General features: G+C 45.1%; 1 protein-coding gene across 1 annotated transcript in view; it reads right to left on the bottom strand.

The window, feature by feature from the left end:
- Positions 1 to 17,190, bottom strand: part of LOC108802666 (transmembrane protein 245-like) — a gene marked incomplete at its 3' end in the record, with an annotated part of 31,794 nt that extends 14,604 nt beyond the window's left edge. The window contains exons 1-2 of the mRNA XM_018574522.1: positions 16,508 to 17,190; positions 7,239 to 7,356 (exon numbers count right to left, since the gene is read on the bottom strand). Of these exons, the coding sequence (XP_018430024.1) occupies positions 7,239 to 7,356; positions 16,508 to 17,098 (709 nt within the window). The remainder of the gene's footprint in view (positions 1 to 7,238; positions 7,357 to 16,507) is intronic.
- Between the last annotated feature and the right edge of the window lie 239 nt (positions 17,191 to 17,429).

The following is a 17,429-nucleotide window of genomic DNA, read 5'->3' on the forward strand; positions in this document are numbered from 1 at the left end:
CTCTGACTTAAGTGTAAATGAGGGACTAATCTGCCCACAATCTTTATTGATAACCTTGATTAAATAATACATTACATCAACATATGCATATTGCAATGAATTTCTAAATTATAGCATTCAGTGAAGTATCCATTACATGTGAATGCCTCAAGAAGTAATGAACCTTAGTTTAGTCCATCAATTAAATCATGTTGACACTTAAACTGAATGCTTGGAGGACTTCCTAGTTTAATTCCCAACCTCTAGTATAATTAGCACAACCAGATGTTCAAAAGCCCACATTCATACATTCAGGCCCTGTTCAATTTGTCCTGCGTCTGCCATCTTGCTGCAATGCATGACAATGGAAATCACAATATTTTTAACTGTTGCCGTTAACACGAATACAACATGTTGCAGAGCAATTTTTGAAAAGGTACAGGTGATTCTTTTGCTGCTGCATGATGCATTTTGGCCCCATAGTCTTCAATGGCAGCCCAGACTGACTGGTGAGACACTATCAAATTTTTCAAGCCCTGTATGTATGTATGTATGTATGTATGTATGTGTATATATATATACACACACATACACAGACATGAGTTTTGTGCTTAAAGTCACCTCAATGTAATACAATGCCTAATGGTGTCACAAAGGCACACTGAAAAATGCAGTATGCACTAGCGTGCTTAAAAGGAGAGTGCTTTTCACTCACCTCATAGTTCTAGCCGACCTGTGATAATGAGACTGTCACAGGTCGCTCAGTAGATCGGGAGGTGAGCGAACATATACCGGCGTTCACTCACCTCTCGATCCTGTCACGGCTCTCTGCCGTGGCAGGGGAGGGGCTGGATTCCCCCTCCCCGCTCCGATCCACCAGCGCTGACTGGCGGAACGGACGGGGGAGGGGGCGGGTACAGCTGGCTCTGCCTCTAGATAGGCAGAGCCAGCTGTCAGTTACGCAGCTGGGGGGATCCCGGCACAATTGTCGGGATCCGTTTCAGAGTCTCAGTACAGCAGCTCGCGGTATACTGCGGCGTCTCAGTATACCGCGAGCTGTAGCTCGCGGTATACTGAGCCTAGGGTGACGGGAGGGCGCTAGTTTGTGTCCTCCCGTTACCCTAAGTAGAACTATGGGGAAAAGTATTTTTCAGGGATCCATACATTTTAATTCATTTGATATCAATATTGAAGCAGAATCAATAATTTGGAAATTGTTATATCTTAATTCTTCACCCTAAAATTAATTTTTTTACACAGAAAAATAAAAAACATTGACAAATAATCACTGATTACAAGTAAACAAATATCCTTTGCAGAACAGATCTACTGTATCATTAGGGAAAAGAGCTGTACTGTTTCTGAGCCACCTACAATCCATGTGTAATCATTAGTAGTGAAACTGCAGAGGAGAACAATTTTGCAAATGTTGAAAGGTTTACTTAACCAACATTTCTCCATTTATGCCCCAATGCCCCTAGGCTTAAGAGAGACCCAGCTATCTGTCTTTCAGGAAACAACCTCTGCAATACAGGAAGGCAAGGCTCAGGAACCCAGTACCCCAGCAGAGCCACACAGAGGGCGACTGCTGACTTCAAGGCCATCCAGTCAGGATCAAAGAAACAAACATTGCGCTGACCCAGGCGGTAAGAAACACAATCAAAAACTGAGGGACGCCTACTAGAGGCGGGGTGACCCGCCCTCTCTAGTCCTTTGTTTGTGGTGTGTGTCGCTTTTTCTCTCTCTGCTCCCCTACCCTTTTTCTCTGCACTCTTTTCTTCACTCCCCTTTCATTTCTCTTATTCCCCTTCTTGATTCCTCTGTCTTCTCCCCCCACCCCCTCCCCCTTTATCTTTCCTTTCCCTGTCCCCCTCAGTCTTATACCCCCGGAATGGCGGCCACGAGGTCGGAAGCACTGGACCTTAAACTCTGTACCTACAATGCTCGGGGTCTAAATGTGCCATCAAAGAGAGGCCAGATCTTATACCATCTGCATAAGGCTAAAGGTGCAGGTGATATTGTTCCAGGAGACACATTTCCATAGTCCACATGTGCCCCAATGTGCTAACAGATATTTCAACAGATGGTACCATAGCCCTAACAGTATACAAAGATCTAGGGGTGTCTCCATTGCCTTACACAAGTCTCTCCCGGGGACGGTCTTGGACCAGCGCTTGGATGAGTTTGGTAGGTATATATTGCTTAAGCTGCCACTCTGGGGTAGGACCTATACACTGGCGAACTTTTACATCCCAAACACTATCCAAATCACGGCCCCTGTCCGATACCTGAAAATATTAGCAGACTAATATGCTTTGCGGAGGGTACGGTCCTTGTCGGGGGGCACTTTAATCTTACGCTGGAACCCGGTCTAGACTCCTCGATGGTTCGTTCCACACTATCCTTCTCCAAACTACGTATACTCAAGAAACACATCCCTGACCTTCAATTGGTAGATATCTGGAGGGTTCTTCATCCCTTGACTTGTGACTATACCCATTACTCTGCGCCCCATCGGTCTTACAGTAGGCTTGACTACATTTTTGTTTCCCATTCGGTCGTGGATTGGTTCCCTAATTGCGACATAGACCCCGCGGTGTGGTCCGACCATGCCTCAGTCACGCTCTCTTTGCAGATCCCGCACTCCTAGCCGACCCGGTGTGTGCTGCGGCACTCTCCCTGGAGATTCGGCGGTTCTTGGAGATCCATGAGCACAACCCTACCCCCCTACCGACCCAGTGGGAAGCCCTTGAGGTGGTCCTCCGGGGTACCCTGATCCAACACGGCTCAAGGCTGAAGCGGGAACGTTCTCAGTCCATACGCGACACATTTCAGTCTCTTAGGGATCTGGAAAACGCGCCACAAAGGCTCTCCTGATCCAGAGGTTTTGCTCCAACTCTCACAGACTAGGCAGCGGCTGTTGGGACTTCTGAATCTCTCGACCCGCCGATATGCCGACAAGTTGCCATTTCGAGCATATGAATTCAGGGATAAATGCAATAGGACCCTACACCCTAGATCCGCTCTTACTTTCATACCACAGATCCGAACATCTCCAGATATCATGGTTCAATCGCCCTCGGCGATACAGAAGGCATTTAGTGAGTTCTATGAGTCTTTATATAACATCCCAGAGAGCGACCCGAATGCCCAGGATCGGGAGACCCGTTTGTCCTCCTATATACGGGATACTACTCTGGAAGACTCGGTGGCCGAGGACTTGGAATCCCCTTTCACCATGGATGAACTCCACTGTGTCCTGAGGTATATGCCGGCAGGCAAGAGCCCGGGACCGGATGCGTTTTCTGCCAAGTTTTACAAACAATATCAGGATCTCTTATCGCCACTTCTCCTGAGGGTCTTTAACTCTATCGCATTAGGATCTGCTTTTCCAGCTCAGGCATTGGAGGCACATATTTCCCTGATCCCTAAACCTGAGAAGGATCACACCCTTTGTACTAATTATCGCACCATCTCGCTCATCAACGTTGATCTGAATTATTTTTCCAAATTGATAGCCAATCGCCTCCAGCCTATACTTCCCAGCTTGAGTCACTCTGACCAGGTTGGGTTTGTGTGGGGGTGGGAGGCCAGGGACAATACCATCAAAACTGTCCTGCTCATGCAACACGCCCCGAGACTTCCAAAACCCCCTTGTGTCTCCTGTCGGTCGACGCCGATAAGGCTTTCGACCGACTCAGTTGGCACTTTCTTCAACACTCCCTGTTGCAGGTAGGAGTTCGGCCACAGCTCTTACGCAACATTATGGCGCTTTATTCTAACCCGACTGCTCAGGTCCGCATCAATGGCTCTCTTTCCCCACGGTTTAAGATCTCCAATGGTACCAGACAGGGAAGCCCACTATCTCCATTGCTCTATGTACTAACTATGGAACACCTGGCGGTGGCACTTCGCAGGAATTTGGCGATACCGGGTCTGTCAGTGGGGCCTTTTCAGCCCAAATTAGCTCTCTTTGCAGATGACCTGTTGATCTATGTCACCCATCCCCATACCTCCATGCCATCCATTCTCCAGGAGTTCTCCTGCTTTGGTTCGCTTAGCAACTTCAAGTTGAACCTCACGAAAGCAGAGATCCTGAATGTATCCTTGGATGAGGACAGGCTATCCCAGCTTCGAACTAACTTTCCATTTCGCATCTGCCAAGCCTCAGTAAAATATCTGGGAATCCATCTCTCTTCAGACATTTCTCAGCTCTTTGCCCTCAATTATCCCCCTCCTCCAGCGAACTGCTCTGGATCTATCCGCGTATGATCGTAAGAACATCTCCTGGCTGGGAAGGATCCATACTCTCAAAATGGACGTGATCCCCAGATTCCTATACCTCTTTCAGGTTTTACCGATCCTCCCTCCTTCTTTCTTTAAGAAACTACGCCAATTATTTACGAAGTTCATTTGGGGCTCCTCCCGCCCCCGTGTGAATTACAAAACCCTGTCTTTGCCTAATCGTAAGGGTGGTGCCGGATATACGCCTTTACCATGCAGCTTTCATAGAATAGATGACAAGCAATGGGTTCAACTTGAAGGGGTGCTTGCAGGATCCGATCTGCAGGCCCTGCCTTGGATCCTCCCAAAGTCTTGTGCCCCGTCATCCTCTTTCCTGGTCTTAACCCAGCGTTCCCCCACTGTTCCTCATTCGGTAGATGGACCAAGGACTCCCACAGGCGTTTAGTGGTGGCTGTCCGGGACTCCACAGTAATTCGCTCATCCAGTGACGAATGGTTGACAGACAATTTTGTTCTTTTGTCTCCTTTTGGAAGCAGCCCGTACGGCCTTTGACTCCCTCCTTCTGCAGTCCTCTCTTCCAAGACATACTGTCTCGCTACTCTACTCTCTTCTTTCCTCCTGCCCTTCCTCAGAGCCTCAGAGCTATGTCTCGGTGTGGGAACAAGAACTGGGACTTCCCATCGAGGAGTCAGACTGGGAGAAATCCTTTGTCCTTTCTCACTCACTCTATTGCCTGCAAGGCACACGAAAAAAATCTGAGAATTCTGACCAGGTGGTATAGGTGCCCAGCGGTGCTCCACCGGTTTTAACCACAGGTCCCGGACTCCTGCTGGCGTTGTCAGGCTTCTCCAAGCCATATGACACATATTTGGTGGAGTTGCCCTCCTATTAAAGAGTTCTGGCAGGCAGTGTTAGATGTCCATCACCAAGTGACAGGTACAGTGATTCCCAACGACCCCCGGATTGCATTGCTAATCATGGTACCAAGTTCCCTAAAGTCCGTAAAGAGGGGCCTCCTGCGGCACTTTCTCACAGCCGCAAGGGCAGTTATTCCCCGGCACTGGCGTACACCTGTGCTCCCTACCTTGGTGGAGTGGACTGTGGAAGTGGACCGTATTGCGGACCTGGAGCGGCTGAGCATGACACCAGAGATAGGTACACTGTCACATGGTCCGTATGGCTAGACTTCCGAGCCTCAGCTACATTCTCGGCTGGGGTCCTCTCTTAGGCATTATGAGTGCCTCCTGGAGGCCCATGATGCTCTGACGGGGGGGGGGCCCGCCTGGGCTCCTCTGAGTACTGACCTCCCTCTGTACTCAGCTCCTTCTTATCTTCTCTCCTCTCTACTTAGCTTCCCTACCCTTCTTCCTTCCTCTGGTTCTCCATCTGCTCTCTCCCCTGTTTCTTTGTTTTGCTCGCTCTTTCAGCCTTGGTGGCATCCTTCCTTTGTTATTTACCTTTTCTGTTTTAGCACATGGTCTGCCCTGATGGAAGGTTCCCTTCTGCAAGTTAGTTTGGACACAGTAGCCACCGGACAGGGCTTATACGCCCTCAACTGGATACGGCCTCCCGAAGCATCCCCATCTGGAGGGTCGGTACCTCAAGCCGCACAAGCGGCACAGCACAGTGGGACCCCCACGGATCAAGCTCATCCTTTATTCTAGACCAGTGGTTCTCAACCTCTCTAGGGCCGGGACCCCTTGGTAACATTTGCCAAGTTGTGGTGACCCCCCAACGGTAAAATTTAGGGATGACACGGCTGCTGCAGCGACATCTGGCGATGTGGCGGGAGAAATGACACTGCTGCGCTAGGAGAGGGCTGAGGGAGGATCTCACCTTATTATTGTCTGTTTTTTATATTTTTCTTATTTTCTAATAATTTGTTTCTTCTTTTCTTTTTAATCGCTTTTTTATTTTTAAAATTCTTTTATTTTTATTTCTTTAATAATTTTTTTATCGATTTTTTTCCCACTTAACTTCATTGCTATCACACAGAGGTAACAAGCCACCTGTGTAATAGCAATTGGAGGTGACAGGTTCTCTTTATCGACCCTGTCACCTCCAATACAGGAGTCCTAGCACAGCACTGTGCTGGAACTTCTGTTACAGGTGAGAGGGGAAGACTGCTATACCCTCTCACTGTGCACACGGAGCGGCAGGTTTACTTTTAACCCTGTCGGAAAAAAAAAAAAGAAAACGAGGATGTGTAGTCTTGACTGTGTCCTAGCTTGTGGATCTTTTGTGTTTCAAGTACTGTTGTACAGCAACTTTGATTTTTGTATGTCAAGCCTATACTGTATACCTTGTAAAACCATTAATAAAACCTTATTGTACTTAAAAACCTAGGGACGAGGGGGGTGGGAGGGGTTTTTAACCTTGTCTGATTGTGTTTCCTGTAGACTGAAGAGCCAATCATCTCTCAGGTTGCTGTCCTGGAAGATGATTGGTGAAATGCTAGCTTTTAAGAACTCTGTTTTGTATGTGGCTAGGCAAACTGTCCCCCTTTTAAAAAGTGATTATACCTGGTAATTGAATGCTCAGACACTGAGAATTAAATTGTGGGAGTCAGGGGCATATATGGCTATATTAATTTGCATTCTTTAGATAGATTATAAATCTGATTAATTTGACCGAAGCACCGCATACCTCAGAATTTCCAAGTACAAACCTCCAATTCGGAGTTGGGACTTTCAAAGTGCCAGACAACTACATGAATATTAAAATCAATTTAATTTATTAGAAATAATAAACCCAGGTAAAAACATATTAAGAAATATAGAAAAGTCGCATACATTGATTTCAAGCTGCTGATATCCACTTCAATACCAATTACATCTTAATAACTCTATCAGCTCACATATACTGTATAGACCATACATGGTTTAGAGTGAAATCAGCCAATATAACATAGGCACAAGACAAGTGGTATTATAAGCGGTTTTCACCACATACTGCAGTTGTTCTGCTAGAGCGTCCCAATAATACATAAATAACAACACTAGAAAGCTACATACCGAAGTGAAAAAGTAGAATGACCCAAATAGGAATTGAAATGGCAGTTAGATATCGCTGGGTAGCTACATTCCACCTGAATGAAACTGCCAGTATATACCCAATGACCAGGGTCCAGATCTGGGGGGAAAACAAATTACAATACATGATATAAAAAAAAAAAAGGTACAAAAAGATTCTATATGCAGTAAATCTATAAATTCCACTGTGTCAGTTACAGCTTCCCCCTGATCAACTAAACCATATGAACCTTTATGCTATCCATACAATCACTGCAAAGCACATGTGTACCAAATGTACCTATACAGTATATCACAGAGTGGCTTTCAGGCTTTCAATGTCCAGTTTATCCATTCCAAGGCCTTTTTATTTTTAATCAGATACTTTTTATCAAATTTTTCTCAGGTTCAACAAAAGTACAAAAATAGTACAAAAATAGTACAAACACCAACTGCCTTACGTCCATCACAGAACCAAAAACAGTGATTTACATACATAGTATGAAAACAGCAAGGAACCAATAGTTTGCAAAAGACAATAAATTTGATCAAAGGCCATTTCAACATCAGTAGATGACAACATGGTTCAGGATTTGCTCTTGTGGTGTAGTTTTTGTTGACACACCAATAGAGGCTAGATGGGGCTTAAGATATGAGCAACAACTTTGCAAACAGGATAATAAGGAAAGGGACTGTGGGGTGGGGTGGAGGAATTAGTCTCCCACTGTGGTTTCCACTAAGCACAGTTAATTTCTGGTACCTTTTTTATTTTTGAAACTAGTGATTTGCATTTTCAGGCTGTTCATGCAATTATAGACCATGGTTCCGAGTGGTTCACGAACAGTCTGGGTTTGGATGTAGCACTAGAATGGCGGAACTCCAATCTAAAACATGAACTGTGGCAAGCAGAGATATACCTAACCAGCTGTTTGGTTAGAGTGGGCCCTCTACCTCCCAGTAGGGTCCCCAACGTCGTTCAGTGTCTCTCTCCTCTTCTTTCTCCTCTTCTTAAGAAGAACTGCTCTATAGCATACTCTGTTACACTTTTCATAATTGCTACATCACAGCACACATTCAAACAAAACAGTGATTACATGTTCATTTAAAAAAAGAAGGACATAGAGACCCTTCCCCTTTCCTTTGCATGTATAAATGCACTATTCAATTATATTAGACCATTCATATAATATCAAAGGGTAGCTAAGGTTTATTTATTGCTTATTGCTAAAAAGTCCAGGGATGTTAATTTATTATTCCAGAAAACGGTCTTATCTTAAAACATCTGGAGTCCAGATTGAGGCAGCAGTATTGACAAAGCTTCACTATGATCCTCTTTAGGCTAGTTTCAGATGTGAGCGATCCCGGGACGTGTGAAAAATGAATGGGTGTGACTAGGGCAAGTTCACACCGGATCCATTGTGTTACGTTGGAAAAAAAGTTTCACCGCAATGTAACGTAACACAACGGAACGGAGCAGTGTGAACTGGCCTCATTCTAACCCATTCATTTTTCAGTGCCCCTCCGTTAGAATCTGTTTAAAAATGTATCGCAACGCAATGGATTGCAATGCAATGTATCCAGTGTGAATAGCCCTAAAAATGCACCTCTTGTGCGAAGAACCCTTTCACTCTCCTACCTCAATCGAAATAAAACATGAGCAGGCAGCACCCAAATTAAATAATTTAAAATGACACAGAGGATGGTTGAAAAAATAAACTTTATTTAGGATCTGCTTTGTAGTTGCACATTTTTAAAGGTGCTGCACGAAGGTTTCCAAGTATGCTGTCAATCTTATATGCAAAACTTCCAATGGGGTATGCAGTAAACATAGCAAAAATGGATTATGTTTAACTTAATATGCAGGAATTCCTGGGCATTCTGTCAGCGTTACCCAGCAGGTTCTTTGTCCCTTTCGGAATTAACCAACAAGGAGAAAGTTTAAAGTAGAAGTGAACCCAAACCTTTTTAGTTTTGGATAGCGTATAACCTCTGTCAGATTTTTTTTCTGGCACCTGTGTGCCATTGGGGACATTTCCTTTCACTTCCTGTCCAATAGCCACAACAGGAAGTCAGAAGAAATCCCTCCAAAATTAGGGAAATACCTGGTGGTCAGCAGGGTCACCAGAACTAGTGTCCCCATCGAAGTTCCCCACTATTTCTGTTCTGATGACAACCCACAAGTTTGGATTTTTCTTTTACTTTCACTTTTAGTCACTAGGACAAATAGAGAGGTTTGACTCTCACTAACAAGGACACCGACAGCAATAAAAACCTGACAGGTGTTGAAACCTCTCTCTACTCATCCAAAAGTACATAAAAAAAAAAAAATAGTTTTGGCTTCAATTGCACTTTCAATTTTCTATTCTTTTTCTAGCCTTTTTCACAGGTACTGCCCCAGAGGAGCCATTTTGTCAGTGTATGCTAACCACAGGGATGCTATGCTAAGTGGACAAGTATTTACTGTATGAACTCACATAGTTGATGATACATACTTTACCTACTGCCTACCCAAGGACTTCTAGAATTTACTGGACATATTGTATCAATGAAGGGCATAATTTAAATCCTATGGCCCCAAAATGCATCTCAGACCTCTGGTTTTCACCCCATTACCAACACCTAAGATACACAAAAAAGCCACACACGTGATTTTATTTTCTTGGCATTTAAAAGGTTAAACTATTTGTTGCCAGTCACCTCATTAGCAGCACATAATTTTCAGTGTGCTCCAAAAGAGGTGGAAGTTACCTAATTACCATAACATGGTGGGGAGCACCATGACAAGCATTCCGGAATCTGGTTCACAGCTGTACCCCAAGGAGTTATTCTAAACGTATAGCTAAGCCACTGAACCCTGTTATTGGTTTACAAGAGTGCAGTACTTACTCACACTATTACTATTACTCACATTCTTATATCACCTGTTTCTAAAAATAACTTTATCACTAAATTGTAAAGTCTTGCATTGCATGAATTTTGTAACACTAACTACAAACAGCTGATAAATAATGACTGCTTGTCCTTCAAATATCTGCCTAAATCAGACTTTGCACCTAAATAGCAATGTCTGATTTTTTCAGTGTAACCCCCTTCTCTCCTGCATGCAACTTAGGTGAAGGTGATGTCATCCTCCTTTCAACAAGCACCAGTCAGTGTCTCTCTCCTCTTCATTCCTTAATTCCTTTAGTTCCCTTGCCTCTGTTGTAAGAGAAAAGGGGAGGGCTTGGCAATGTGAACATTACATGTGATCAAAGTGATAACCAATGCCAGCGATTACAAGACACAAAGCCAGTCCAATCAGCACTATACCTAAAGCTTCTGCTCTCCACTGTACTGACAACAGGAGCAGTGCCTTCTGTCTCCACACACACAAGCACGGGAGGACATACAGGTATGTCCTTCCAGAACAAATGGGCAGCCTACCAGCTGTTTGTGTACAAATTGCGAGTCCACAGGAGTTTAAGCATAAGACTTGCAAAGAGAGGCTGAGATCAGAAAAGGTAAAATATAAGTAACTGCACTAAAGGTTTATTTAGCTTTTAGCCCGCATTCACACCTAGGCGTCCGTGTTTTCACGTATATTGGCACGCACTTTCGTCTAACATATCTAGTGTGTCTAGCATGTCTCTGCACACGTTAGACGTGTGCACATGAACACGCAACACTTTAGCTGGCAAATTGAGCCTTTGCGTGTAAAAACATGCAAAAATGCACCACTTGTGTCGTGTGTTTCCAGGTGCTTCAATTGAAGTCTATGGGGGTAAAAGCACTGTAATCTGCCAAAAAGAAGCTCATGTACTTTTTCCATCATTCTGCATTTTACAGCTTGTGACAAAAGGTTCAGGTGTGAACAGGGGCCTTTAAAACTAAATGGGACTTCTTGTGTTGAGTGCTTATCTTTGAGCGTCAAAATGCCTAGGTGTGAGTGGGGCCTTAATATTTATCTGTCCTGTTGCCAATCTCTATCATGAAGAATCTTCAACACCCAACATTTCTGAGAGTGCCAGATTCTTGGTCCCCCTCTGCAGTTTGAGCCCCTAGATCACAATAAGGGCAAATGGATCAAACCACAGTGCTCAACGGGACACCAGGCTTCCAGAAATGTGTTGGATGCTGAAATTCTTCCGTCACTGTAGTTCTTCAAGCAGATCCCCAGTTAACACATCCAAGAGCTTGAAGAGTCTGGAGAAGGCAGCAAAGTGAACAATCTAGGACAACATAGCTGAACTGGAAAAAAAATTTAAATCGGCAATGCTGTCTTAGATTGTTCACTTCTCCTGCCTTCTCCAAACTCTTCACCCTCTAGTGAACAACCCTGTTAATCCTCTGCTGCGCTCTATGGTTTAATTTGCTGATCCCTACATTGTCTGCACGTGGAAAAAAAAACAGACTCCGCACGCTTCATCACTTCTGAACTTTTTCAAGAGCAAATTCTGAATGTGGCTCAGTGGTTAGCACTTCTGCCTTCCAGGACTGAGGTGCTTGGTTCAAACCCTGTCCAGAAGACTATCTGCATGTTCTCATGAATTTAATCGCTCTTGAAAAAGTCCAGAAGTGAGGAAACGCTGGGGATCTTTTTTTATGATGTTTCACTCCTGTTCAGACTGCTGAGTGGAGTTTCACTTGGAAGTTGTGGGAGATATTATGCAGATTTATCCTATTTAAATGTAAGTGTACTGGTTTTAAATGATTTGTTTAATGGTTTTATGTTATGACCTTTTACTGTTCTGTTCATGAGGAAATATTGAAAAAGTCACCATTTCAACACTGATGCGATTCACCCTGTCTGTGTGGTGAGAAGTCATCTGAGAGATAACATCAACATGGACCGTTTGCTATAACCGAAGTATATTTATACTCAGTCACATTTTTTCCGGTGAGAGCCATATCTGAAGGGGCAGGTTGGGATTCACTAGAACTGATGGAATGCTGAGAAACGTTCTGAAGATTATCTGAAAACTGGCATAGAATTTAAAACACTGGTTTATTTTTTTCACAAAAGGTTTTTGTGAGCACATTGTGGACATTTTTTTGTTGTCTTTCACATTATTTATCATAATTATGATCACGCATATCTATTGGTTTAGAGTGTAGCACATAGGGACCAGTATTAGTTTGCTAGCGCTGTGATTTGAGAATACATTTATTTCACAATGCCTGTTCTCAATACTTCACGTGATGGTGGTGCCTTTAAAGCTGAACTCTGGGATAATTAAATATTGTCTAAATACAAGAGCTGTGTGTTTTAACTTGAACATCGGTGTGCTTTGTGTATTTCTTCCAGACCTGATAAATAATCCACTGTGAAGCTTTTCCTTTATGCAGGAACTTCCTGTAATAAAGACCAGTCACTGTTGCGCTCTCTCTCCTTCTGCAGGGTGACTGGTCTAGTCTGTGCCCTGTCCTGTAGTGGGTTGGGCCTGTGTGCTCCCTCTGCTCAGGATATGTGCTGCACAGTGATGATACCACTGCTATTTTTATAAAGATGACTTCTGGTGCATACAAAAGTAGATTTACACTCACTGACCACTTTATTAGGTACACCTCTTCAACTGCTTAACACAAATATCTAAATCAGCTAAATCACAGGGCAGTAACTCAATACATTTAGGCATGTACACATGATCAAGATGGTCTTCTGAAGTTCAAACCGACCATCAGAATGGGTAAGAAAGGTGATTTAAGTGATTTTGAACATGGCATGGTTGTTGGTGACAGATGGGCTGGTTTGAGTATTTCAGCTGCTGCAATTTCAGAACTGCTGATCTACTGGGATTTTCATACACAACCATCTTTAGGGTTTACAGAGAATGGTCTGAAAAAGAGAGAATATCCAGTGAGCTGCAGCTCTCTAGGCAAGAATATCTTGTTGATGCCAGAGGAGAATGGGCAGACTGGTTCAAGCTGATAGCTAGTTCAAGCTAGTTACATCTGAGGTATGCAGAAGAGCATCTCCGAACACATAACACATTGAACCTTGAAGCAGATGTGCTACAGCCACAGAAGACCACACTGAGTGCCACTTCTGTCAGCTAAGAACGGGAAACTGAGGCTACCGTTTGCAAGGGCTCACCAAAATTATAAAATAGAAGATTGCAAAAACGTTGCCTGGTCTGATGAGTCTCGATTTCTGTTGCAGCATTCGGATGGTCAGGTCAGAATTTGATGTAAACAACATAAAAGCATGGATCCATCCTGCCTTGTAGCAATGGTTCAGGCTAGTGGAGCTTCGCATCATGGATGTGCAGCCGACAAATCTTCAGCAACTGTGTGCTGCTGTCATGTCAGTATGAACGAAACGTTTCCAGCACCTTGTTGAATCAATGTCACAAAGACTGAAAGCAGTTCTGAAGACCAAAGGGGTCCAACCGGGTACTAGCAAGGTGTACCTAATAAAGTGGCCAGAGTGTATATCCTTTGTGGCTGTTGAGGAATATACTTAAATGAAAAGGAGTTCAGCTTTAAGATTTAACAAAGATGCTCTAAAGCCGTGGTTCTCAACTGGTGGGTCGTGACTAGAGCTGCAGCTAACGATTATTTTCAAAATCGATTAGCCGATTATTAAGTTTGATTAATCGGTTAAACAATAAAATAATTTTTTTTAAATGGCTCCAGTGATGGACTACTAGTTTGTATTGAAATTGCACTCCATCACAGGAGCAAGCTTGGAGCGGTAGACGTAAAAAAGAAAAAAAAAATATGTGGTGTGCAATATAGTGAAAAGGAAACTGTAAAATTATACAGCAATTAATGCAGATTGGCACCGACTATAGAGGACTACAAATCCCAGCAATAGTACATTATACAGCGCAATGCAGAATACCACCAGCTATAGAGGACTACAACAAATCCCAGCAATAGTACATTATAGCTGGCGCTATTCTGCATTGCGCTGTATAATGTACTGTTGCTAGGTTTTGTAGTCCCCTATAGCTGGCGGTATTCCGCATTGCGCTGTATAACATTATTGCTGGGATCTGTAGTCCTCTATAAAGCGCAGTGCAGAATATCACCAGATATATAGGATTACAACAAATCCCAGCAATACATTATACATACAGTGTATAATGTATTGCTGGGATTTGTATTCCTCTATAGCTGATGGTATATTGCTCTGTATAATATACAGCACAATGTACCATCAGCTATAGAGGAATACAAATCCCAGCAATACATTATAGAGCGCCATGTGTGGGAAAGTGCAGGCTTACCTGAGCAGTCTTCCAGCAACTTGCTTCTGAGATTGGACCTGTCTATCGGTGGCCGTCATCTCCCCATACCTGCTCCTCCTTACTACATCTCCCCGCGTCCCTGTGCCGATCGTGGATGTGGGCGGGCAGTGAGCGTGAGGTGATGAGGAGGTGCAGCGCACAACGTATGTGGAGCCGTGAACAGGGCCAACTGATCGGAAGCCGATTAATCGATTATTTAAAAAAGTTGACAACTTTTTCAATAATCGATTATAATCAATTATGTCGATTAGTTATTGCAGCCCTAGTCGTGACCCAAAAGTGGGTCGCGACCCCATTTTCAGTGGGTCGCGGCATGCATTCCACTGCACTAGGACGTGATCGCCCCCCCCCCTTAGTGCAGTACTGTCAGTTCTCATACCGAGCAGCCATTCAAAATATGCTGTCATCTTGAGGTGGGGTGGGCTAGAGGTATGGCCGCGAGCGAGCTCCATCCATACGTGCATTGCTTACAGCTCCCTCGCATGCACTTTAGAGGTGCCTGGGCTAGAGTGATGTCACATTCTGGCTCCCGATACTTCTGCAGGTAGCTGTACATCCAATGCACGTATAGATGGAGCTCCGTCACAGCACAGCTGCCCACACTGAACCCCTAAATTCTTTTGGGAGTATGTATGCGAGATTGTGTCTGGTTGTGTGTATCTGTCAGTGTTTTAATCGCTAATTACCACACTAATCTCACCTGCTCGCAGTTTGATTGATAGCACCGGAACATGCGATAATGCATTGCCATGCGTTCCAGTGTGGTGCAACTTGGGTCGTGTCTTAATGACCAAGGCCAAATGTGGGTCCTGAGGTTATACAGGTCGAGAACCAATGTTCTAAAGAGAAACTTTACCCTTATCTTGAAAAAACAAAACACACCTTTAGAAATGTTTAGTAATGACAATCTACAAACAACTACTTTTTATTTTCCTCCCCATTCTTCTAACAGTGGCCATTTTTGCTAACGGCGGGTTTTTAGATCTCCCTTTCCTTCCTGGAACTCTAGCACATGTGACCATGCACATCTCAGGGGAGGAAAATGCCTTTCCCTGAGATTTAATAAGATTACGGCCTCATTCACACGAGGAATCAGCCGGGCAGCTCCCGGGAAGGACAGGGGCAGCGTGCGATTATTACGCAGCCCGTCCCTCTCTACGGGACTACGCAGGCGTACGCCGCCCTATGCTGATCCTCCTGCACGTCCGTAAAGGTGTCCCGGCTCGGACGCAGACAGGATCGATCCTGTCAGCCTACGAGTATGGACACCCGCACGGACGTGCAGGGCGGGTGAGCGTAGCGTGGCATACATCTGTGTAGTCCCATAGAGAAGGACAGGGGCTGCGTACTAAACAGACACAGCACCTGTCCTTCCCGGGAGCTGCTCCATACGCCCGTGCATGCAGCACGGAGCTGTACGTGCTGGCCGATTCTCGTGTGAATGAGGCATACAGATGAGATTTCCTAGCAATGCTTTGCTGACTTTAACTTCCCAGGATGCAATGCTTGGGCACGATTCCATCATTTGTGTCAACGAGGACCAGAAAGTAGAAAAAATAAAAAAGTAAAATAACTGTTTAGCTAATGAATGTAAGATGATTTTATATCAACACACAGAGCTGTATGCAGATATGCTTTTAGAGAAAGGGGTAAAAGGTCCACTTTAAGGGCTTGTTCACACCATAGCATTCCACTAAATGCACAGGATCCATGCATTTAACACTTTCTATTCCACAGCACATTGCATTTATTTGAATGGCACCCCAACACACTTTTTGGCAGGAGTGTTTTCCAGCAATAGTACCACAATACAGTGCATTGCGCTGACAAAAAGCAGTGCATGCATTACTTTTTCCAGCACGATGCACATTGTGGTGCTGCATGGCAACGCAACAGCACACCAAAAGGACAGACCAAAAAGTTGAGGTCCAACAAGCAAAGCTATGAATACTCCTGAGAGTGACCTCCAGGTCTGTATTCCCACTGATAAGAAAGTGTTCCTAAGCCATAGAAGATAGCAGCGCTCCATGGAACACTCACCCACTGGGAGCTGAAGTAGTCCAGGCCCCCACAGATCAGGCCGCACACGTAGCCCACTATGTGCCGCACCCCCAGGTAGCTCCCAGCCCAGTACAGCACATAGAGAAGAGGCGCCCCGGCCAGCAATGGCAGTTTACGAGCCACCAGCTCCCCCAAGGCCTCCAGACTGTGGTTGACAAAGCTGACTGGTAACAGCAGAGTGGCCAGGACAATGGGCGATCCCTGGCGCTGGATCCGGGAAAGCCAACGACGGCATGCACCCGTTAAAGTGTGTTTGAAGGGATGCAGGAAGGTGCCGCATAGCGCTGCCCACAGCAGTGGCCGCAGAAATGCCTCCAATATAAAGTACACCAGTATAGCAGCCCCACAGCAGCCGGCTGCGAAGAGCAACGCCCCCGTGTTGTAGAACGCTTGCTTGATGTTCCGATCGAAGCGGAGCTGCAGTCCCTGGGTGAGTGATAACTGGCTGGGCGCGCTCCGGGAGAAGCTTTGCAGAAAGAGCCGGGCCGGTGTCGCATCGCTGGGCTGCGGTGGCGGGCTGGAGCGGCCATGTGGGGCCCCGGAACCGCTTCTCTCCTCATGATCATCCATTGCTAAGGGTGTGTACCAGTCAGTCTTCCTTGTTTATGACACGCCCGCTGTAGATTTCAGGTGGCTGCTTTAACATGGTGACGTCACATAGAGGCGTGGAATAGGACGTGCCTGAGCGGAGAAGTCAGAGTGACGGGAGGTTCTTGGCGGGTGAAGGGCTGGCTCTGGTTGATGGGGGCGGGAATGACATTGGCATCCTATGAGAAAGGCGAGTTTGGATAGCTAGCTTGTCTGTACGGAGGGCGTGTCATTGCGTGTGTCAGAGGGGAGGTAGTAGGCGGGGCTAGCGGTCAGTCAATGAGGGGGATAGAACCTGGAGAGAGTAGGAGGG

Source organism: Nanorana parkeri, unplaced genomic scaffold, assembly GCF_000935625.1.
Source record: "Nanorana parkeri isolate BGI_ZX_2015 unplaced genomic scaffold, ASM93562v1 scaffold3018, whole genome shotgun sequence".
NCBI lineage: Eukaryota > Metazoa > Chordata > Amphibia > Anura > Dicroglossidae > Nanorana > Nanorana parkeri.